The 24,259-nt window shown below is 37.6% G+C and overlaps 1 protein-coding gene across 2 annotated transcripts; it reads left to right on the top strand.

Moving 5' to 3' along the window:
• Positions 1–19,075: 19,075 nt before the first annotated feature.
• LOC110872477 (G-type lectin S-receptor-like serine/threonine-protein kinase At4g27290) lies at positions 19,076–24,015 on the top strand. Of its 2 annotated transcripts, none has more exons than XR_004864880.1 (7): positions 19,076–22,200; positions 22,281–22,424; positions 22,504–22,658; positions 22,732–22,942; positions 23,033–23,259; positions 23,398–23,548; positions 23,621–24,015. XR_004864880.1 is itself a non-coding variant. In XM_022121278.2 (7 exons), exons 1-7 carry the CDS (start codon positions 20,910–20,912, stop codon positions 23,906–23,908), a joined length of 2,478 nt encoding a protein of 825 aa, XP_021976970.1. In that variant the 5' UTR covers positions 19,082–20,909; the 3' UTR covers positions 23,909–24,015. The 2 variants fall into 2 exon arrangements, 1 of the variants encoding a protein (XP_021976970.1); XM_022121278.2 differs by having other exon boundaries at positions 19,082–22,200; positions 23,033–23,270.
• Positions 24,016–24,259: the final 244 nt, after the last annotated feature.

Genomic DNA, 24,259 nt, shown 5'->3' with positions numbered 1-24,259 from the left:
ACGATAACTCACGAGATCAAATTCTCAAAATGAATGACAAAATGCAATACTTCAACTCATTTATCGAATTGACGACAAACGACAAAGTATAATACTTCAACTCATTTATCGAATTAACGACAAACGACAAAGTATAACCCAATGTGGGCGGCACTTAGACATTCTTTGGATATATTGATCCCGGAAAATGAATCGTAATAGCGATCGAGTAATTACCCTGTTCCGCGACAGCGATTCGATATTAGTGGGTGTGTGAACGATTTCTGCTATAACTCAGTGTATAATTCGAGTTTTAACGTCGAACTTCCAGCAAAATTCAAGTGCCACTGCCCCCTATTTATATCTGAAATTTGTCCTCCCTCGCGCCACGCGAAGAAGACATGTGTACCCGTCGCGTGGCGCGACGGGTCTATTTTCTAGCCTAGGTTGTTTCGTGTCCTAGATAGCCTTGCTGAGTAATTTGAACGAACAAATTTCGTTTCTACAGCAAATTTAGAGGATAAATGTCCACTAGGGTTTAACCCCCCTGAGTTTTAAGGGCCCTGATCCTGATTCTGATTGTTTCGAAAATTTTAGGGTTAGTGTAGAATTACTTGGGTGTTTTAATTAGGGTTTCCTTATTGACTAATTATCATTCTAATTATTGATTTTAATAATAGTTGTTACATCCTCCCCACCTTAAGAAAATCTCGTCCTCGAGATTTACTGAAATAGATGAGGGTATTTCCGCTTCATTTCTGATTCCAGTTCCCAAGTATATTCTGGTCCTCTCTTGGAATTCCATTTGACTTTCACCAATACCAGTCGCTTATGTTTGAGAAACTTGATTTTCCTATCTTCTATTTGTAAAGGTTTCTCTATGAATTTCAGCTTCTCATTTACCTCTATGTCTTGAAGAGGTACTACCAGAGATTCGTCTGATAAACATTTCTTGAGATTGGATATATGAAATACATCATGTACTCCAGCTAGTTCTTCTGGTAGCTGTAAGCGATAAGCAACTGGTCCGATTCGTTGAATCACTGGAAATGGTCCAACATATCGGGGACTCAGTTTCCCTTTCTTACCAAATCTTACAACGCCTTTCCAAGGAGATACTTTTAGCAGTACTTTGTCTCCTATTTGAAATTCAAGTGGTTTGCGACGATTGTCTGCATAGCTCTTCTGGCGATCTCTGGCTGTTTTCAATCTTTCCTTGATTTGAGTTATCTTGTCTGTGGTTTCTTGCACAATTTCCGGACCTGATAATTGACTTTCTCCTAGTTCCACCCAACATACAGGTGTTCTGCATTTGCGTCCATACAGTGCCTCGAATGGAGCGGCTTCAATACTTGAGTGATAACTATTGTTATAGGAGAATTCAATTAATGGTAAATGGTTATCCCAATTACCTCCAAAGTCAATTACACATGCTCGGAGCATGTCTTCTAGAGTTTGGATCGTCCTTTCACTTTGTCCGTCTGTCTGTGGATGATATGCAGTACTCAGATTGAGTCGGGTTCCCATTGATTCTTGGAAACTTGTCCAAAATCGGGAAGTGTAACGACTATCTCTATCCGATACAATGGAGAGCGGGACTCCATGTAAGGATACTATTTCATCCACATACAGCTTGGCTAATCTTTCCATGCTAAAGGTTTCTTTTATTGGTAGAAAATGAGCTGATTTGGTTAATCGATCCACGATTACCCAAATTGCATCATTACCTTTTCTGGTTTTGGGTAACTTAGTAACAAAGTCCATTGTTATGAGTTCCCATTTCCATACAGGCATTTCTAACTGTTGTAGTAAACCTGAGGGTTTCTGGTGTTCGGCTTTAACTTGTGAACAGGTTAAACACTTAGATACGTATTCAGCTATATCCTTTTTCATTCCTATCCACCAGAAATTCTTTCTTAAATCTTGGTACATCTTATTGTTTCCTGGGTGTATCGTATACCTAGATTTATGAGCTTCTTCTAAAATTTTCGATCTTAAATTTCCTTGTTTAGGTACCCAAATTCTGCTTTTGTGGAATTTCCAAATTCCATCATTTCCTTGTTCCAATTCTTTTAGGTAACCTTTCATTCCTTCGGCATCATCCTTGATTGCCGTTTTCTGGATTTCCTTCACTTGTTCTCTTAAATCTACTTGTAGATTTATTCTGAGAGCACGGACTCGCCTTTGTTTTTCATGATACTTACGACTTAAGGCATCGGCTACTACGTTGGCTTTTCCTTCGTGATATTGAATATCACAGTCGTAATCGCTCAAGACTTCCATCCACCTTCTTTGCCTCATGTTTAACTCTTTTTGCCCGAATATATACCTTAAACTCTTGTGATCTGTATAAACAGTAAACTTACTCCCATACAGATAATGTCTCCAAATCTTAAAGGCAAAAACTATAGCTCCTAATTCTAAATTATGAGTCGTATAGTTTTCTTCGTGCTTTTTCAATTGTCTGGAGGCATACGCAATTACCTTCTTGCGTTGCATTAATACACATCCGTATCCTAATTTTGAAGCATCACAATATACTTCAAAATCTTCTGTTCCTTCTGGTAAGGCTAAGATTGGCGCATTGGTTAATTTCTGTTTTAGGATTCGGAAGGCTTCTTCTTGTTTTGGTCCCCACTCGAACTTAGTGGCTTTACAAGTTAGTTTAGTTAATGGTACAGCTATTTTGGAAAAATCCTTAATAAACCGTCTATAATAACCGGCTAAACCTATAAAACTTCTAATTTCCATTGCAGTTTGTGGAACCTTCCAGTTGGTAATTGCTTCTATTTTAGCAGGATCTACGTGAATACCTTCGTGATTTACCATGTGTCCTAAGAATTGCACTTCTTGTAGCCAAAATTCACACTTCGAGAATTTAGCGTACAACTTTTCTTTTCTTAACAAAGTTAAGAGTGCATGCAAGTGCTGACAATGTTCAATTTGACTTTTGGAATAAATGAGTATATCGTCAATGAACACGATCACAAATTTATCCAAATATGGTTTACAGATTCTGTTCATCATGTCCATGAATGCAGCTGGGGCATTGGTTAATCCGAAGGGCATGACGGTAAACTCATAATGACCATACCTAGTTCTGAAAGCAGTTTTAGGTATGTCCTCTTCTTGTACTTTCAACTGATGATATCCAGATCTTAAGTCTATTTTAGAGAAATACCTAGCTCCTTGTAATTGATCGAAAAGATCATCAATCCTAGGTAATGGGTATCGATTCTTAATTGTAACTTTATTCAATTCTCTATAATCAATACACATTCTCATTGATCCATCTTTCTTTTTCACAAACAATACTGGTGCACCCCAAGGGGATGAACTAGGTTGTATAAATCCTTTGCTTAGTAATTCATCTAATTGCTTCTTTAATTCTAGCATTTCGGTAGGAGCTAATCGATAAGGTGCCTTGGCTATCGGTGTAGTTCCTGGAATTAGATGAATCCTAAATTCTACCCCTCTATCTGGTGGTAATCCAGGTAAATCGTCTGGAAATACATCTGGGTATTCTGAGACTACAGGGATTTCCTTAAGTTCTTTTCCTTTAGTACAAATGATTACTGAAATCATATATACTATTCCTTGTTTCCGTTCATAATTAGCAACTTTTATTACTGATATGAACTTTAATGGCTTCCGAGGTTTATCTCCTGAAATCTTAATTACCTCTCTAGTAGGTGCTTGAATTTCTATAGAGTTTCTATCACATATGATTTGAGCATGGTTGGCTATTAACCAATCCATTTCTAACACAACATCAAACTCAGCTAGTTTCATAGGCAATAGGTTTGCAACAAATTTGTGACCTGAGAGTTCTATTTCTACTTTTTGCAAAACCTGATTGATTTTGACTGAATTCCCATCTGCAGTTTCAACGGTAAAAATCTGCCTAACGGTAGTCAATGGTAACTTAAGAGCTTGACAGAATGAAGTATTTATAAAACCTTGGTTTGCACCAGAGTCAAATAATACTTTTGCATAGACGTTGTGAACTAAAAACGTACCGGATATCACATCTGGAATGAGCTCGGCTTCTTGAGTAGTTAGCTGGAAAGCTCTGGCATTCTTTTTAACAGTTCCTTCAACTGGTTTGCCCTTGTTATCAGTGATTTTGTTCAGTTTAGGACATTCGGTTTTGTAATGTCCTGTTTCCCCACAGTGAAAACAGGTTACAGTTTTCTTCTTACAGTTTTCTTCACTATGGCCTACAGATTTGCAGAAGTTACAAATTGCATTGCATTGTCCAAAATGCTTCCTTTTGCAATTTCTGCAAAATGGCGGGGTTGAAGGTTGTCTCGCTCCTTTCTTCTTGAAATTACCACTATTACCCACCCTAAATCCTTGGGTAATTTTCTGAGCCAATTCTTTCTTCCTATCTTCATCTCTTGTGCGTATCAGTTCGTCGGTTAAGGTATTAGCTAATTCTACTGCATCGTCAATAGTACGAGGTCTCGCAGCCTTAACGATATTGCGAATTTCGCTAATTAATCCCCAAATATATCGAGAAATGAGTACCGGTTCTGGCGAAGCCAAGTTAGGTACCACTCTCGCATATTCGAAGAATGTCGAAGTATAACCACGACAATCTACCCCTATCATTCGATGATTTAGGAACTTATTTGCCATTTGTTCCTTCTCATACTCAGGACAGAATTTTCTTTCAACAAGATTCTTAAATTCTTCCCAAGTCATAGCATAAGCCACTCGTCTTCCTTTTGCCTGCAGCACTGTGTTCCACCATTCTAGTGCTCCTTCCTTAAACAGATTTAAGGCATACATGACTTGATCTTCTTCAGCACATTTACTTATTGCAATTACTGCTTCGGTTTTCTCTAACCATCGCAGTGTTGCAGTTGCGCCTTCGTTGCCTGCAAATTCAGCGGGTTTACAAGCAAGGAATTCCTTGAAAGTGCAACCAGGTATTGCAGCTTTTCGTTTCTTAGGGTGCGGCGTGTGCTGAGATTCATTGTTATGATTTATATGATCATTGCCCCCGTTTATACTATTACTGAAATTATCTTCGATAGTATGTTTACTAGGAACGATATGTTGCGGATCGTTTGGACTTTTTATAGCAGCAACGAATATTGGAATTGCGTTGGCTATCCCTTGAGCAACAATATTTTCAATATCTTGTTTGGTCATATATTGATCTTCTGGGTGTTGCTCCGATTGATTAACTTCATTTACTGGTTCGATACCATTATTTGCCATCTGATAATAATTTATTATGAGTAATTAGCAATTAGCAATTTATACAAATAATCGAACAATTTATAACACATAAAGTCAAAATTATCGATTTCTCGATTCCATTTTATATCAGTATAGTATGCATCAATACACACCGATATTTTACAATGTTTTATTCGTTATGTTACAACTGGTTTCACTATTTACTTTTACTATTATACAAAAATAGCTTTACCACCCTCCTACTTGTCATTCTAAAAACGAAGTTCCCTCTCGTCATACTTCCAGGCAATCTGTCCCCCTATCTCCCTAATTCTATTCCCTGCATCCATCAACTCTTCACCGAAATGGCGAAGTTCAGCCAAATTTTCATTGCTCATTGGTGGATTAGGTAGGGGTTCTGGGTCAAACTGTGGAAGAAAGGAATAAGGGTCGTTGACAATATTTTGGAATTGCCAATCATTTGTCCACCATTCTTCCATTTCCCCAGGTTGGAAGTGTACTATTGGATCTGGTATTGCTGGTCCAGTATTAATAGGAAGTGGATTTTCAATAGGATAGGTAAAAATATTCGTATTGACAGGCTGTAAAGTATCACAGTTTGCCAATAGAATATCTATCTGCTCCTGAAAAGTTAACCTTTGGTTTTGGTTGGAACTCTCCCCAATTTCTACTTGAGTTGGTCTAGAATCTTGCCCTATTTCTGTTTCTATTTCTTGAGAATATTTATCAAACTGTTCCTCCATTTGCCTAGACTCTTCATTGGCTTCAGTTTCCTTTTCTTGCTGATTAGGGTTTTCCTGGATTATAATTGCCTTTCCTTTTTCTAAAGGGTTGTTATTTCTAGGAGGTTTTGTAACTGGCTTTTTCTTACGTATACGGCTTCCCCACACATAATTTTTCTTTTTCCTTCTTTTTGGTTTGGTCAATGGTGAAGTAGGGAATTTTACAGGTTGGTCCACATCAGCAATATATCCCGTAAATTCATGAGAAACTTCTATATTCACTGGATACAGATTGAGGTTCTGAAAAGCTTCAGATATCTCGTTCATGCTGTGTAGCATATATGCAAAATGCACAAAATATCAGGTTAAAACTTTGGAGCAAAGTTTAGCAAATAAACATGGAAATTTATTGCACACTATTTGTACAAAATACAGGGAAATACACTCAGATTTATTTTTTCTAAATTTTATTTATTTATTTATTGGGAAGTGCTGCTTGCTAAATTTAGGGCATCTAGAGATTTGCATGTTCTGCCACAGTGGCTAGCATATACAAATTTGCCCATTTTTCATCAAGTTTATCTTCCCAAGGTGATTTCTTAAGTAACTCCTGGGTTTCCTTTTTAATCTTCTTTTCTCTGATTTGCTCCTTACTTTTCCTAATAATCATATTCCTTTTTCTAGGAGAAAGCGGATATTCATAATTCGCTTTTTGCACAAATATTCCTTCTTCAGGAATTGTAGGGAGCTTTGAAATTTTAGTTTTGGACGAACTTCCTTCTTCGTAAATTGATCTATCTAATTTAAGATAGATATTTTGCAATTTCTGTTTACCCATACTGTAACTAACAAATAATCAGTTAAAAAGCACATAAACACATAATCACGTAATAGTAATCAGGAAAATTAAGTATCGTTTAAATACTTAATTAGCTTAACTTAGTGGCTCTGATACCACCTTGTTTCTGTCACGGCCCCGGCCCGATTTGACCCGTTCCAGGAGCCGTGGGACAGAAATCCTGCGGTACTTGATTGATTATGAGTTTAGCAGCGGAAAATTTATTTACAGGATCGGCTAAGTTAAAACTTTTCCCGATTATTTTATTTCACAATTCGGGATAAACCCCGATAATTTACAATAACAAGATTTTACTGATAAAACATATTTCTTTATTTTATATTGAGCCACTATCTTAAGCTTGAAATGCTTCCCATGCATTTTCCTGATTTACAGCAGATCACCTGAAACATGTTTGAAAAAGATTTTGTCAGCGGGGAAATACTGAGTGAATTATTCCAGTTATTGGAAAATGACACATTTATTATAATTCACAGTGGTAAGATCTTTTACAACGTTTCTGATATCAACCAACTACCCACAGTACTTTACCACTCGACCCATTGGCCCACCTGTCCAATGGTTGTCTGTGATTATGGTCATATCACCCAATGGATGCCCCAATGGTGAAGATTATCAAGTAATGTGCACAATACCCCACATACCGGCTGTAATTTGGTGATTACATAAACTTAATCACTGTAAGTTATAATTCTGAAAATAATTTGGAGTATTGTAAAACAGTTAACAACTCACAAACTGTGAGAAAAGAGTTTATAAAAGAAGAATAACTCACATTGCAGATTTAGTACTGACAGAATATGATTTTAGCCCTGTTAACCTAATTTCAACAGTATTGCACACAAAACAGGGTTAGTGATCAATACAGCAGTTACGATAACTCACGAGATCAAATTCTCACAATGAATGACAAAATGCAATACTTCAACTCATTTATCGAATTGACGACAAACGACAAAGTATAATACTTCAACTCATTTATCGAATTAACGACAAACGACAAAGTATAACCCAATGTGGGCGGCACTTAGACATTCTTTGGATATATTGATCCCGGAAAATGAATCGTAATAGCGATCGAGTAATTACCCTGTTCCACGACAGCGATTCGATATTAGTGGGTGTGTGAACGATTTCTGCTATAACTCAGTGTATAATTCGAGTTTTAACGTCGAACTTCCAGCAAAATTCAAGTGCCACTGCCCCCTATTTATATCTGAAATTTGTCCTCCCTCGCGCCACGCGAAGAAGACATGTGTACCCGTCGCGTGGCGCGACGGGTCTATTTTCTAGCCTAGGTTGTTTCGTGTCCTAGATAGCCTTGCTGAGTAATTTGAACGAACAAATTTCGTTTCTACAGCAAATTTAGAGGATAAATGTCCATTAGGGTTTAACCCCCCTGAGTTTTAAGGGCCCTGATCCTGATTCTGATTGTTTCGAAAATTTTAGGGTTAGTGCAGAATTACTTGGGTGTTTTAATTAGGGTTTCCTTATTGACTAATTATCATTCTAATTATTGATTTTAATAATAGTTGTTACATTTGTCAGCGGGGAAATACTGAGTGAATCATTCCATTTTCTAAAACGACCCGTTAGTTATAACTTCACAGTATTAAGAGCGATTACAATGTTTTTATCAACCAATTATCAAGAATGGGTATTTGTCACTCGACCGGATCTGTGACTGTGGTCATACCACTATTGGGTCCCGTCGCCCCAATCGTGACGGTTCACTCACCTAGAGTGATACTCACTCACCTAGAGTGATAAAAATAGTAATGTGCACAATACCCCACATACCAGCTGTAATTTGGTGATTACAAAGACTTAATCCCTGTAATTATAACCTTGAAATAATTTGAGGTATTGTAATACTTACTCACAAACTGTGAGAAAACAGTTAAAAAGAAGAATGACTCACAGTGCAGATTAACGAGCAAATAGATAATGCCTACTGATTATCCTTGCTTACACCTAGTTTAACATAATGCACACACAGGCAGGTTAGTAACTAATACAGCAGTTACGTCAATTCACGAGATTAAACCCTCACAACGATTAATCAGTGCAATACTCGATAATTCAGTCGGAATCACAACGAATAACAGAGCATAGTCCGAATTCGAACAGTACTCAAATATTCAAGTCGAAATCACGACGAATAATCAAAGTACAAGCTCAATTGAGCAGCACCCGGATTATTGTTGGATAGTTATAATCGATCGGACGTTGAATCGTAATAGCGATCGAGTTATTACCCTGATTGCGGCAGCGTTTCGTGATCGTGTGTGTGTGTTGTGGACTGAATTGCATGTAACTCGACGTATACACAGAGTTTTCACGTCGTTTTAAGTCTCCAGTTTACATGCCAAGGTCGGCTATTTATAGCCAGAAATTCGATTGGCTTACGGACCGTATGCCTAACCCCTTACGGTCCGTAAGGGAACCTGGTCTGCTTACGGTCCGTAAGGACCAACCTTTACGGTCCGTAAAGCTTGCACCCTATTTCCTAGCCTAGCTGAGTTCGGTTGTAGCCTTGGTGAATCAACAATTTCAACAAATAAGAACTGAGCAACGAATTAATTAAGATAATTATCAACGAGGGTTTGCCCCCTCGAGTTTTAGGGGCCCTGATCCTGATTCCGATTGTTCCGGAAATTTCAGGGTTTATGCCAAATTACTTGGGTGTCTTAATTAGGGTTTTCTTATTGGATAATTATTATCTTAGTTACCGGTTTTATTGACAGTTGTTACATCCTCCCCATCTTAAGAAAAATCTCGTCCTCGAGATTTACTGGAATAGATGAGGATATTTTCGCTTCATTTCTGATTCCAGCTCCCAAGTGTATTCTGGCCCTCTTTTTGAATTCCACTTGACTTTGACCAATACTAGTCGTTTATGCTTGAGGAATTTGACTTTTCGATCTTCGATCGCTAATGGTTTCTCTACGAATTTCAACTTTTCATTTACCTCTATATCTTGAAGAGGTACTACCAGGGATTAATCTGCTAAACATTTCTTGAGATTGGATACATGAAATACATCATGTACTCCAGCCAATTCTTCTGGTAGTTGTAAACGATAAGCTACTGGTCCTATTCGTTGAATCACAGGGAATGGCCCAACGTATCTTGGACTCAGTTTTCCTTTCTTACCGAATCGTACTATACCTTTCCAAGGAGAAACTTTTAAAAGTACTTTGTCTCCGACTTGAAATTCTAAAGGTTTGCGACGATTATCTGCATAACTCTTCTGACGATCTCGGGCCGTTTTCAGTCTTTCTTTGATCTGGGTTATTTTGTCAGTAGTTTCTAGGACCTGATAATTGACTTTCTCCGATTTCTGCTCAGCATACTGGAGTTCTGCATTTGCGTCCGTACAGTGCTTCGAATGGTGCAGCTTCGATGCTTGAATGATAACTATTGTTATAGGAGAATTCTATTAATGGCAAATGGCTATCCCAATTACCACCAAAGTCAATTACACATGCGCGGAGCATGTCTTCTAACGTTTGGATTGTCCTTTCACTCTGTCCGTCTGTTTGTGGATGATATGCAGTACTTAGATTTAGTCGAGTTCCCATTGCTTTCTGAAAACTTTTCCAGAAATGAGAAGTAAATCGACTATCTCTATCTGATACAATGGAGAGTGGGACTCCATGCAGGGATACTACTTCGTCCACGTACAGTTGTGCTAACCTTTCCATGCTAAAGGTTTCTTTCATTGGTAAGAAATGAGCTGATTTGGTTAATCGGTCTACAATTACCCAAATTGCATCATTACCTCTTTTGGTTTTGGGTAACTTAGTAACAAAATCCATTTTTATGAGTTCCCATTTCCATACAGGCATTTCTAATTGTTGAAGTAATCCTGAAGGTTTCTGGTGTTCGGCTTTAACTTGTGAACAAGTTAAACACTTGGATACGTATTCGGCTATATCTTTTTTCATTCCTATCCACCAGAAATTATTCCTTAAATCTTGGTACATCTTATTGTTTCCTTGGTGCATGGTATACCTAGATTTATGAGCTTCTTCTAGAATCTTATTTCTTAACTCTCCTTGCTTAGGTACCCAAATTCGTTTCTTATGGAATTTCCAAATTCCATCATTTTCTTGTTCTAGTTCTTTTATATAACCTTTCATTCCTTCAGTATCATCTTGGATTGCTGTTTTCTGAACTTCTTTGATTTGTGCCATTAAATCTACTTGTAGATTCAACCTCAGAGCACAGACTCGTTTCTGTTTCTCATGATACTTACGACTTAAGGCATCGGCAACTACATTTGCCTTTCCTTCGTGATATTGAATATCACAGTCGTAATCGCTCAGCATCTCCATCCATCTTCTTTGCCTCATGTTTAATTCTTTTTGCCCAAATATATATTTTAAACTTTTATGATCTGTATAGATAGTAAATTTACTTCCGTACAGATAATGTCTCCAGATCTTAAGGGCAAAAATTATGGCTCCTAATTCTAGATCATGAGTCGTATAATTCTCTTCGTGCTTTTTCAATTGTCTAGAAGCATACACAATTACCTTCTTGCGTTGCATCAACACACATCCATAGCCTAATTTTGAAGCATCACAATATACTTCAAAGTCTTCTGTTCCCTCGGGTAAAGCTAAGATTGGTGCATTCGTCAATCTATGCTTTAAAATCTTAAAAGCTTCTTCTTGTCTAGGTCCCCATTCAAACTTAGCGGCTTTACAGGTTAACTTAGTTAAAGGTATGGCTATCTTAGAAAAATCTTTGATAAATCGTCTATAGTATCCAGCTAAGCCTAGAAAACTTCTTATCTCCATTGCTGTTGGGGAACTTTCCATTTAGTAATTGCTTCTATTTTAGCAGGATCTACATGGATACCTTCGTGATTTACCACATGTCCTAAGAATTGTACTTTTTGCAGCCAAAATTCACATTTCGAAAATTTGGCATAAAGCCTTTCTTTTCTTAACAAGGTTAAGAGAACGTGTAAATGCTCACAATGTTCTTTTTGGCTTTTGGAGTAAATAAGTATATCGTCGATGAAAACGATTACAAATTTATCCAAGTATGGTTTACAGATTCGATTCATCATGTCCATGAATGCTGCTGGGGCATTCGTTAACCCAAAGGGCATGACTGTAAACTCATAATGACCATACCTAGTTCTGAAAGCAGTTTTAGGTATGTCTTCTTCTTGTACTTTCAACTGATGGTATCCGGATCTTAAATCTATCTTTGAGAAGTACCTAGCTCCTTGTAATTGATCAAAAAGATCATCAATCCTAGGTAATGGGTATCGATTCTTAATCGTAACCTTATTCAATTCCCTATAATCGATACACATTCTCATAGATCCATCTTTCTTTTTCACAAACAACACTGGTGCACCCCAAGGGGATGAACTAGGTTGTATGAATCCTTTGCTTAATAATTCTTCTAATTGCTTTTTCAATTCTAACATTTCGGTAGGTGCTAATCTATATGGTGCTTTAGCTATTGGTGCAGTACCTGGAATTAAATGAATTCTAAACTCTACTTCTCTATTAGGTGGTAATCCAGGTAATTCTTCTGGAAAAACGTCTGGGTATTCTGACACTACTGGGATGTCCTGAAGTTCCTTATCTTTAGTGTTAATGATTACTGAAATCATGTACACCATTTCCTGCTTTCTCGAATAACTAGCCAATTTCATTACTGAGATGAATTTTAGTGGCTTTCGAGGTCTATCTCCAGTAATTAAAATTACTTCTCCGGAAGGTGTTTGAATTTCTACAGCATTTTTATCACATAGGATTCGTGCATGGTTGGCTATTAACCAATCATTCCTAACACTACATCGAATCCGGCTAAATTCATTGGTAACAAATTTGCAGAAAACTTATGGCCTAATAATTCTATTTTTCCTTCTTGCAAAACGTTATCTATTTTCACAGAATTTCCTTCTGCGGTTTCTACTGTGAAGATTTGCCTAAGAGTGGTTAAAGGTAACTTGAGAGCTTGGCAAAATGAAGTATTGATAAAACTTTGGTTTGCACCAGAGTCAAATAATACTTTTGCGAACACATCATGTACTAGGAACGTACCAGCTATCACATCTGGAATGAGTTCGGCTTCTTGAGTGGTTAGCTGGAATGCCCGCGCATTTCTCTTTGTTGCTCCTTCAGCTGGTTTGACTTGGTTGGCTACAGGTTTAGCTAATTTAGGACATTCAAATTGAAAATGTCCCCTTTCTCTGCAATTATAACAAATTCTTGTTTTCTTCCTGCAGTCTTCTTCCCGATGTCCTTTCGTCTTGCAAAATTTGCAAACCATATTGCATTGTCCATAATGCTTCTTTTTGCAAATTTTGCAGAAGGGAGATGATGAAGATTGCCCCGTTCCTCTTTTCTTGGTATTACCCACACGAAATCCTTGGGTAATCTTTTGAGCTAATTCCTTCTTGCGATCTTCCTCTCTTGTGCGTACCAATTCATCCGTTAGGGTGTTAGCTAATTCTACAGCATCGTCAATAGTACGAGGTCTCGCAGCTTTAACGATGTTTCGGATTTCACTAATTAACCCCCAGATGTAACGAGAAATAAGTACCGGTTCTGGCGAAGCCAGTGTTGGCACTACCCTTGCGTATTCAAAGAATGTCGAAGTATAGCCCCGACAATCTACCCCTGTCATGCGGTGACTAAGGAATTTGTTTGCCATTTGGTCTTTTTCATATTCGGGACAGAATTTTCTTTCTACGAGATTCTTAAATTCTTCCCAACTCATGGCATAGGCTATCCTTCTTCCTTTCGCCTGGAGGACCGTATTCCACCATTCTAGTGCTCCTTCTTTGAACAGATTTGATGCATACATCACCTGATCCTCTTCAGCACATTTGCTTATTGCGATTACTGCTTCGGTTTTCTCTAACCAACGCAGTGTTGCAGTTGCCCCTTCGTTACCTGCAAATTCAGCGGGTTTGCAGGCAAGAAACTCTTTGTAAGTGCAACCAGGCATTGCAGCTTTTATTCTTTTAGAGAGTGGGGCCTGTTGCGGTTCATGATTGTCATGATTGCCGCCTCCATTTATGCTGTTACTGCCGTTATCTTCCGGAGTACGTTTACTAGAAATTAGTTGTTGTGGTTCGGCAGGTTTTTGAACAGCAGCCACAATTTCTGGAATAGCATGAGCTATCCCTTGGGCGATAAAGTGCTCGATATCTTGTCGAGTTATATATTGATCTTCTTGTTCTTGCTCAGATTGATTTACTTCATTAATTGGTTCATTGTTAGCGTTTTCCATCTGCTAATTGGTAGAAATTATTAGTGTCTAACTTATTAATAATAAAATTCACACAGATGAACACATAAATTATCACACCATACAAGCATAACCAAAATTGTCGATTTCTCGACTTTCACTTTGTTATGGTATATTGTATATGCCTCCGTACACACTATATCTTACAGAGTTTTATTGCCCATTTTACAAAGTTTTTAGGTTACTATTTATATATAATAAGGTTTCCTGGCTTTTTCATGGGTTGACTGACGGTTCTAGTAACGATGTTCTCTCTCATCGTACTTCCAAGTCAGATGCTCTCCCATTTCCCTGATCCTATTACCCGTACCTATCAGTTCTTCGCCGAACTGACGGAGTTCAGCTAGGTTTTCATTACTCATGGGTGGATTGGGGATTGGTTCGGGATCGAATTGAGGAAGGAAACTATAAGGACTATTGACTATATTTTGGAATTGCCAGTCGTTTATCCACCATTCCTCCAGTTCACCTAGTGGTCGGGTATGGATTAAAGGTTCGGGAATAGCCGGTGCTACGTTTAAAGGAAATTGGACTGTAGCCGGGTAAGGATACAAATTAGTGCGGATTGGGCTTATAACCTCACAGCTTTCTAAGAGACGGTCTATTTCGTCTTGGAACGTAATTTCTTCTGGTTGTTTAGAACTTTCGCCAATCTCTATTCCCTTTTGCTTAAAATCTATTCCTATTTCCTTTTCGGGTGGTTTCGAATTTTCTCCAGTTTCTAGTTCCTTTCCCTTGCTCACGCTCACAGGATTTTCTATTTTAGGGAGTCTCCTAGTGGCTGGTTTCCTACGGCGTACTTTCCTCCACCCTACATATCTTCTCTTCTTTTTAGGTTTGGCTTTTTCCAGCGGTGGAGCTTGGAATTCCACGGGTTCTTCTATGTCAGCAATGTAACCAGTAAAGTCGTGAGAGACTTCGATAGGCACTGGATATAAGTTGAGATTCTGAAAAGCTTCCGACATCTCATTCATGCTGCATAGCATATATGCAAAATAAAAATGCAATGTTAAAACTTTGGAACAAAGTTTAACAAACAAACACTGAAGTTTTATTGCATAATTTATACCGAAGACAACAGAAATAAACACACTGGGGTTTTATTTATTTACTGGATAGTGACTTTTCTTACTAGACTCGATTTATTGGAAATTTAGAGGTTGATATTTTCTGCTACAGTAGCTAGCATATAGAGATTTGCCCATTTCCCGTCTATTTTATCTTCCCAAGGTGCACTATTACCAAATTCTTGGACTTCTAGGTTAAACCTAACTCTCTTGGTTCGGGGTTTCTTGTTCTCCTGACTCTTTTTAAGTATCGAATCCCTTTTCTCTGGGGAAAGAGGATTCTCATAGTTTGCCTTTCGGACAAAGATTCCTTCTTCTAAGTTTACTGAGTTTTTAGAAGAAGATGCAACATCTAGTTTGTGGTAGATAGCAGACAGCTTTTGCTTACCCATACTGTAACTAACAAATAATCAGTTAATAAAACATATAATCATAAAATAACAACTAGTAAATTTAAGTATTCTGTCAAACACTTAGTTTAGTATTAGGCTTAATCAGCGGCTCGATCAGTGGCTCAATAGTTATTAATTCTTAGCTCTGATACCACCTTCACTGTCACGGCTCCCCGACCCACCCCGGACGGAGCCGGGGGCCGCGAGGCAGTTCCCGTGGTATCCGTGGTATTTAGTTTATGCGACAGCGGAAGTCTTTTTTTTATTTACAGGATCTTTTCACAGGAAAATACACGTTTAATATATTACACAAAGTTTAAGGGATAAATCCCATAATTTACAATAAGTTGATTTCACACAGAAATCTTTATTTTCCAAAACATGTTTTATTGGTTTATTCACACTGAGCCACTTCTCTGAGATTGATAGTGCTTTACTGCACTTTACCTGGATCACACAGATCACCTGAAACATGTTTGAAAAAGGTTTTGTCAGCGGGGAAATACTGAGTGAATCATTCCATTTTCTAAAACGACCCGTTAGTTATAAATTCACAGTATTAAGAGCGATTACAATGTTTTTATCAACCAATTATCAAGAATGGGTATTTGTCACTCGACCGGATCTGTGACTGTGGTCATACCACTATTGGGTCCCGTCGCCCCAATCGTGACGGTTCACTCACCTAGAGTGATACTCACTCACCTAGAGTGATACTCACTCACCTAGAGTGATAAAAATAGTAATGTGCACAATACCCCACATACCAGCTGTAATTTGGTGATTACAAAGACTTAATCCCTGTAATTATAACCTTGAAATAATTTGAGGTATTGTAATACTTACTCACAAACTGTGAGAAAACAGTTAAAAAGAAGAATGACTCACAGTGCAGATTAATGAGCAAATAGATAATGCCTACTGATTATCCTTGCTTACACCTAGTTTAACATAATGCACACACAGGCAGGTTAGTAACTAATACAGCAGTTACGTCAATTCACGAGATTAAACCCTCACAACGATTAATCAGTGCAATACTCGATAATTCAGTCGGATTCACAACGAATAACAGAGCATAATCCGAATTCGAACAGTACTCAAATATTCAAGTCGAAATCACGACGAATAATCAAAGTACAAGCTCAATTGAGCAGCACCCGGATTATTGTTGGATAGTTATAATCGATCGGACGTTGAATCGTAATAGCGATCGAGTTATTACCCTGATTGCGGCAGCGTTTCGTGATCGTGTGTGTGTGTTGTGGACTGAATTGCATGTAACTCGACGTATACACGGAGTTTTCACGTCGTTTTAAGTCTCCAGTTTACATGCCAAGGTCGGCTATTTATAGCCAGAAATTCGATTGGCTTACGGACCGTATGCCTAACCCCTTACGGTCCGTAAGGGAACCTGGTCTGCTTACGGTCCGTAAGGACCAACCTTTACGGTCCGTAAAGCTTGCACCCTATTTCCTAGCCTAGCTGAGTTCGGTTGTAGCCTTGGTGAATCAACAATTTCAACAAATAAGAACTGAGCAACGAATTAATTAAGATAATTATCAACGAGGGTTTGCCCCCTCGAGTTTTAGGGGCCCTGATCCTGATTCCGATTGTTCCGGAAATTTCAGGGTTTATGCCAAATTACTTGGGTGTCTTAATTAGGGTTTTCTTATTGGATAATTATTATCTTAATTACCGGTTTTATTGACAGTTGTTACAATAGGTGCGCATAAGGAGTCCTGGTGGTGGAATGAAGATGTCAAGGCCAAAATAAGGGATAATCAAGATAGTCTTAGGGTTCTTTTAAAGTGCACATACAGGGATGATAGAGTAAGGTTGATGGAGAGATATAAAGTGGCAAGGAGGTAGGCGAAGAAGGGAGTGACAGAAGCAAAAAACATAGCCTATAAGATGATGTATGAACGCCTAGAAACTAAAGAAGGGGAGCATGATATGTTCAAGATTCCTAAAGCTAGGGAGCGACGAAGACAAGATTTACAAGTAGTGAAGTTTATAAAAGGAGAGGATGGACATGTTTTAGTCAAAGAACATGACATTAAGCTAAGGTAGCAAACCTACTTTCACAATCTTTTAAACGACCAAAGGGCGCATCAATAGGAAAGCGAAAACCCAACCACTCAAAGGCAAAAACAAAATAAATGCTACTGTAGGGGTATCACGCAGGGAGAGGTGTAGACAACACTTAGGGAAGATGGGAAGAGCTAAGGCAGTTGGTCCTGACAACATACCGACAGAGGCCTGGAAGTGTTTAGGGGAGGAAGGAATTCAATGGCTAACTAGTTTGTTCAACCTTATTTTCAAATTTGGAAAAATGTTAGATCAGTGGAGGAGTAGTGTCATTGTGCCTTTATATAAGAACAAGGATGACGCCCAATGTTGTGGGAATTAAAGAGGGATAAAGCTAGTAGCCAGTAGGTCATACTATGAAATTATATGAGAGGGTAATCGAGACTAGAATTAGAAAGGAAACCCACGTTATGTTAAGCCAGTTTGGTTTCATGCCAGGGAGGTTAACTACAGAAACGATACACATTCTAAGAAGACTGATGAAAAAATATAGGGAGAAGAAGCGAGATCTACATATGGTGTTCATTGACCTTGAAAAAGCACATGATAGTGTACCACGTGGATTAATTTGGAATAGTTTGGAGGATAGAGGGGTTCCTGGGAAGTATGTGGACATAATTAAGGATATGTATGTTAGATCTGAAACTAGTGTCCGTGCGCCTGTAGGGGATACCGATTTCTTCCCTGTTGAGGTAGGACTTCACCAAGGGTTTGCATTGAGTCCGTTTCTTTTCACGATAGTGTTGGACGAGCTGTCTAGGTCGATTCAAGAAACAATTCCATGGTGTATGCTTTTCGTAGATGATATTGTGTTAGTGGCAGAGACTAAACAGAGCCTGAATGCGAGGTTAGAGGAGTGGCGAGCGGCTTTAGAGGGAAAAGGTTTAAGAATTAGTCATAAGGACTTATAGCAAATCAAGTTTACAGGTCAGTTGAGAATAAAAAGCAATCACCGTAACCAGTCAACCATCACTAGTGCTCTAGTGGTGGCGAGGGTATTTAAGTTCTACCTATGGTGGGTCCGGTGAGTTTTCCTCTCCAGGTCTCGAGTTCGAGTCTGGGTGATATGTGTTTCTCATTGAGGGGTTTAAGTTGGGGATCTATTGCGCGAGGGGGCTCTCTAGCGCGGACCCAGTTAAGACAACGTATGCTAGATCTCCTGACATTCGTGAATAATTCATACCTTAAAAACAAAACAAAACAAAACAAAACAAAACAAAAACTATAACCAATCGCTTATGTCAGTTTCATTTAGTTGGCTTCAAAAGTTAGAGTAAACTTCCGTTTTGCTCCCTGTGGTTTGGTCATTTTAACGGTTTTGCTCCAATAGTTTAAAGATAGCCATTTTCCTCCCTGATCTTTCGAGTTTGTCGCTAGTTTGCTCCCTAATCTTTCGAGTTTGTCGCTAGTTTCCTCCCTGATGGAGTTAGAGGCTGGGAGCAAAATGAAGATAAGTTAGAAAAATCAGGGAGGAAAATGACTATTTTTAAACTATTGGAGCAAAACCGTTAAAATGACCAAACCACAGGGTGTAAAACAAAAGTTTACTCCAAAAGTTATTTCCAGTAATTATAACCAAAAAGTTGTTTCATTATTCTTGTTAAGCCAAATACACTGTACACTCGCTAATTTGAGCCTAACTTTATTTTTTAAAATGAGCCCATTATTATTAGTGATGCATGTTTTATTTCACTCGTTCATCTCCCTTTTTTTTTTTTTTTTTTTTGTGTAAAGAAAGACCCAGATTAATTTCCCTATGTGGGATAAAATAGCTTTTTTGCCTCTCCGATGTGAATTAAAAATTTCCTCAACCATGGATTTGGGTTTTTAAAGGACAATTGCATGGCTAAAAAAATCCTGCCATATCCGGCCATTAAAGCTAGGATGTCATCTAACCAATTGTCACTTAAGCAAATACTCTCAGCCTAACTTCAACTGCCAAATCATCTAGTTGTGTCAATGAAAGATAGATTTGAAACACTCTTCAAAACACAATGCACAAATACATAAACATGCTTAAATCAAATAATAAAAACATATTCATGTCTAGCAAAGTTAATAAATGAATTTTAATTTTAATACATTTATATAATCAAATCCATCATAGTTATTAATGATTTGACTATCACTATCAAATTCATCTTAAAAAACAATTAACTAAAACTTTCCTCTGTTGATCCTCATCTTTGTTGTGAATCAGTTTTTGTCCCGTGTTGTGCGATCACACCAATTTCCATCTGTGTGTCTTTTTGTATTTTTCCCATGTTGTGAATTGTGATAGGTCGGTTACTTTTTGACCAAAAGCAGACCACTAACATCCGAGTACACCCACAATTACTTATATACTCTCAGCCCAAATGATTGACCCAAGACCCCAATTCCCCAAACTACCATCTCTATAGCCCAACTGATATTCTTTTGTTGTTGTAGTACCAAGCCCAAGTCATTTAATCCATTCTTTTCCTCACCTCTTTCTCTACTCGTTGGTAGGCTGCTAATTAAATAAACAAATGGATCAAAACAATCACATAGATAAGTATAGTGCGATTCATCTATACAAATTTTTTTTTTCTTAAAATATATTTCATTCCAATAGTTTTGGCAAATTAATTAGTTTTGATAGTTTTCTCATACAGCCTGTTGTTTTTTTAAATAAACCGATCCATCAATGCATTTGATAACAATTGTAAGCCAATCTTAGGTGAGGATACACTTTTGCAAAACTCCCTTTTAAGCATATTGTCCATCTTTCCTTCTACAATTGCTGACTCCCTATCATTTCAGTATAGTATTTATGAAGTTCTAAATAATTTGTTACCTATACGGCTATACCAACAATATATAGAACTGTTGAAGATATATTACCGAAGCACTATATGAATATTTTACCGTAGCAACACATATAATAACGTCAAGGATATAATTCTCAAAGTTACTGATTATCACACAAAGGTCTTTTCGGTATATGTTGCGCAATATCATGTTATTTATGGAACTGTTGCCGGAAACAATATACAGAATAATTTTCCGTAGCAATCGAATGTCAAGGAAATAATTTTCAAAGTTGGTGGGAGATATTTTTTTTTTTTCATGATCATTCCAAAACGTTGACTTGGATTATCTATGTCTACTACAGTAATCTTGGTTTAATTTCCAACCAGACAATGACTATTATCTGTTTTTAATTAGCTGAAATTTTGACCAAGCAATATATTTAATTACAAGTTTTCAAAGGTGACTTTCTATCTTTTAACTTCTAAGATCAATAAAATTGTGAATAATATCATTCCTCTGGTCAATAATGGAGGATCATTCCACATATCTATTCTTCATTATTGTTTTTATCTTACTCCAATCAGATTGTGCTGAACTAGACACCATATCTGCAAATCAAGTAATAACATATGGTAAAACTATTATTTCTAGTGGGAAGATGTTTGAACTGGGTTTTTTTAGCCCGGGAAACTCCAAGAACCAGTACTTGGGGATATGGTACAAGAAGATATCAACTGGTACTGTTGTTTGGGTTGCTAACAGGGAGACGCCAGTTACTGACAACTCGGGCATGTTCAAAGTCAGTAACAACGGAAACCTTATGATTCTCAGTGGCGGTAACACTGTGGTCTGGTTATCCAATTCAACGGGATCTGAGTGCAGTAATAATCCGGCGGTGGTCCAGCTTATGGATACAGGAAATCTTATTGTTTGGTGCAGGGATAAAAACAGCGCTAAGCAAAACCTGATCTGGCAAAGTTTTGATTATCCTGGTGACACATTTCTACCAGGAATGAAGTTTGGGAAGGATTTGGTAACTGGAATAGAGAGAACCATGACATGTTGGAAGAGTCCGGATGATCCTTCCCCTGGTTTGTACAAACTTAACGTAGATACAAACGGATATCCACAAATATTAGGGTGGCGAGGTCCAACTTTAATGTCAAGACCGGGACCTTGGAATGGTCTTGGGTTTAGTGGTTATCCTACCGAGATACCAAATAAAATTTTCACATTCGAGTTTGTTTTTAATGAGAAGGAAATTTATTATAAATACGAAATTATAAGTTCTGTTCTTCGGAGGAACGTTTTGACATGGGATGGAAAAACTTTGATTTTGCATTGGATTGAGAGAACTCAAGAGTGGATTGTGTATGCAGACGTTGAAGTAGATGGTTGTAGTCGGTTTGCACTCTGTGGTCCCTATGGAATCTGTAACATTAACAAGCATCCACCTTGTACCTGTATGGATGGTTTTAAACCAAGAATTCCAGAAGAATGGGATGCATCTGATTGGTCAAGTGGGTGTCAACGCAAAAAGCCGTTGAATTGTGGGAATGGAGATGGGGATTGGTTTCGGAAAATTGCAGGAGTGAAAGTACCAGATACACGAAGGTCATGGTATAATGTGAGCATGTCCCTTGGAGAATGTGAGACGACTTGCAAAAGGAATTGTTCTTGTACAGGTTATGGAAATTTAGATGTAAGAAATGGTGGGAGTGGATGTTTGCTATGGTTTGATGAGATGATGGACACTAGAGAGTATGATGCAAATGATCAAGATATTTACATAAGAATGGCAGCCTCTGAGTTAGAAGGTACACATGTTTCTTCTACAATTGGACTATTTTCTGTTTTTAGCTTATGTGCTAAACTATTTTTTTTTCTTTAATTAAAGGCCGTATGGATTCCCAGTCCGGTTTTAACAAAAACAAAGGAATACTTATGCTGGTGCTTTTAACTTCGTCAGTTGTGCTACTTCTGTTTGGAGTAGCATATGCTTGTATAAAGAAAAAGAAAAGGCCTCACCTGAAGGGAACAAGTAATTTGACAATTGAGCATGTTTATAGCATACAAGTTTAAGAAAACCACATGAAAAAAAAAAGAAATTGGTTTTGTAGGAAACTGGTATGTGCTTGATGAAAATGATTCACGTCTGCAGATAGAACACCTTGATGAATTAACAGTTTTTAGCCTGAGTGAAGTAGCCAGGGCCACAAGTAACTTCAGCGTCTCCAATAAGATTGGAGAAGGTGGCTTTGGCCCTGTTTACAAGGTAATTTGAAAATGCTTCTTTAATAAAATGAACTGCTTACAGTATTATAACTTTTTAATCTTAAATTTATTAGGGTATGTTGATAGATGGAACTGAAATAGCTGTTAAGCGGCTCTCAGAAACATCACAACAAGGGCTTGATGAGTTCAAAAATGAAGTCATTTGTATTGCAAAGCTTCAGCATCGGAATCTTGTGAAGCTTCTTGGATACAGCATTTATAGAAATGAACTGATGTTGATTTATGAATACATGACTAACAAAAGCTTGGACTTTTACCTCTTCGGTATAACTCTCTATGATTTCACTTTTCACATAGTACGTTACTTTCAGATTTTATACAATATCACTTAACTTATTAGTTACCTTTTGGCAGATGAAACTAGAAGTTTGACGCTTGACTGGTCTCAACGATTTAATATAATACATGGGATAGCTCGCGGCATTCTGTATCTACATCAAGATTCCTGCCTTCAAATTATCCATAGGGATCTTAAGGCGGCCAATATATTGCTCGACAGTGATATGAATCCAAAAATATCTGACTTTGGTCTTGCAAGAAGGTTTGTTGGACATGATACCATTGCTAAGACCAAGAAAGTGGTCGGAACACAGTAAGAGTCTCTTGTGGTCATTTAGACCAACATTAATACTTATTCTTCAGCAAAAAAGAAGAGGGAAATCAAAGAGAACTTTAATACTAATTTGTGCTTTTATTTTTTCTCATCTACTATGATGCAGTGGTTACATTTCTCCTGAGTACGCAGTACACGGGCGTATCTCTATAAAGACAGATGTATTTAGTTATGGTGTTTTGGTCTTGGAGATAGTGAGTGGGATGAAAAACAGAGAATTCTCTCATGATGACCACCATGACAACCTTCTTGGACATGTAAGTTAATTTTTTTTTCTCTATACAACATCTTTCTAGCATATACTAAGTTATGTGTTTGGTTTGCAATAGGCATGGAGACTGTATAAAGAAGGAAGGTCCATAGAATTAATGAGTGCATCTTTACATGCTTCATGTGTCGTCTCTGAAGTACTAAGATCAATACATGTAGCGTTATTATGTGTGCAACATCATGCGGAAGATAGGCCAACTATGTTGTCAGTGGTTCTAATGCTGGTTAGTAACGGATCATTGCCAGAACCAAAACAACCTGCTTTTTTCAGTGAAGAGAGTTCTTATGAACATGATTCTATCCAATCAGTTGATGAACGCACCATAACACTAACGTTTGCTCGATAGCAAGTACATGTATGACATCAGTTAATAGTAGTTTCTTTCCAAACTATTAAACATTGATGATGTTGGAATTCCTTGCAGTATACGATTGTGAATAAGGTTTCTGCAGATCTCTTTTGTTCATAAAATGAATTGATAAAAACTTGAGAATGATACATCCAAGTGTATATATATGTATTCGGGGTATACATGTGATAACCGCCCCAAATAATAATAAATAAAAACATACTAATCTAACATAAAGTTTAATCTAATATGTAACATAATCATGTATTGGATCTAGCTTATATATATATTAATTATACTTGTCTAACACCCTCCCGTAAGCTAGATCATCAGAGCATCATGCGTAGT

The sequence above is a fragment of the Helianthus annuus genome, chromosome 8 (genome assembly GCF_002127325.2).
Source record: "Helianthus annuus cultivar XRQ/B chromosome 8, HanXRQr2.0-SUNRISE, whole genome shotgun sequence".
Lineage (NCBI taxonomy): Eukaryota > Viridiplantae > Streptophyta > Magnoliopsida > Asterales > Asteraceae > Helianthus > Helianthus annuus.
The sequence above is the reverse complement of the archived record's forward strand: the minus strand, read 5'-3'. Positions and strand labels throughout refer to the sequence as shown.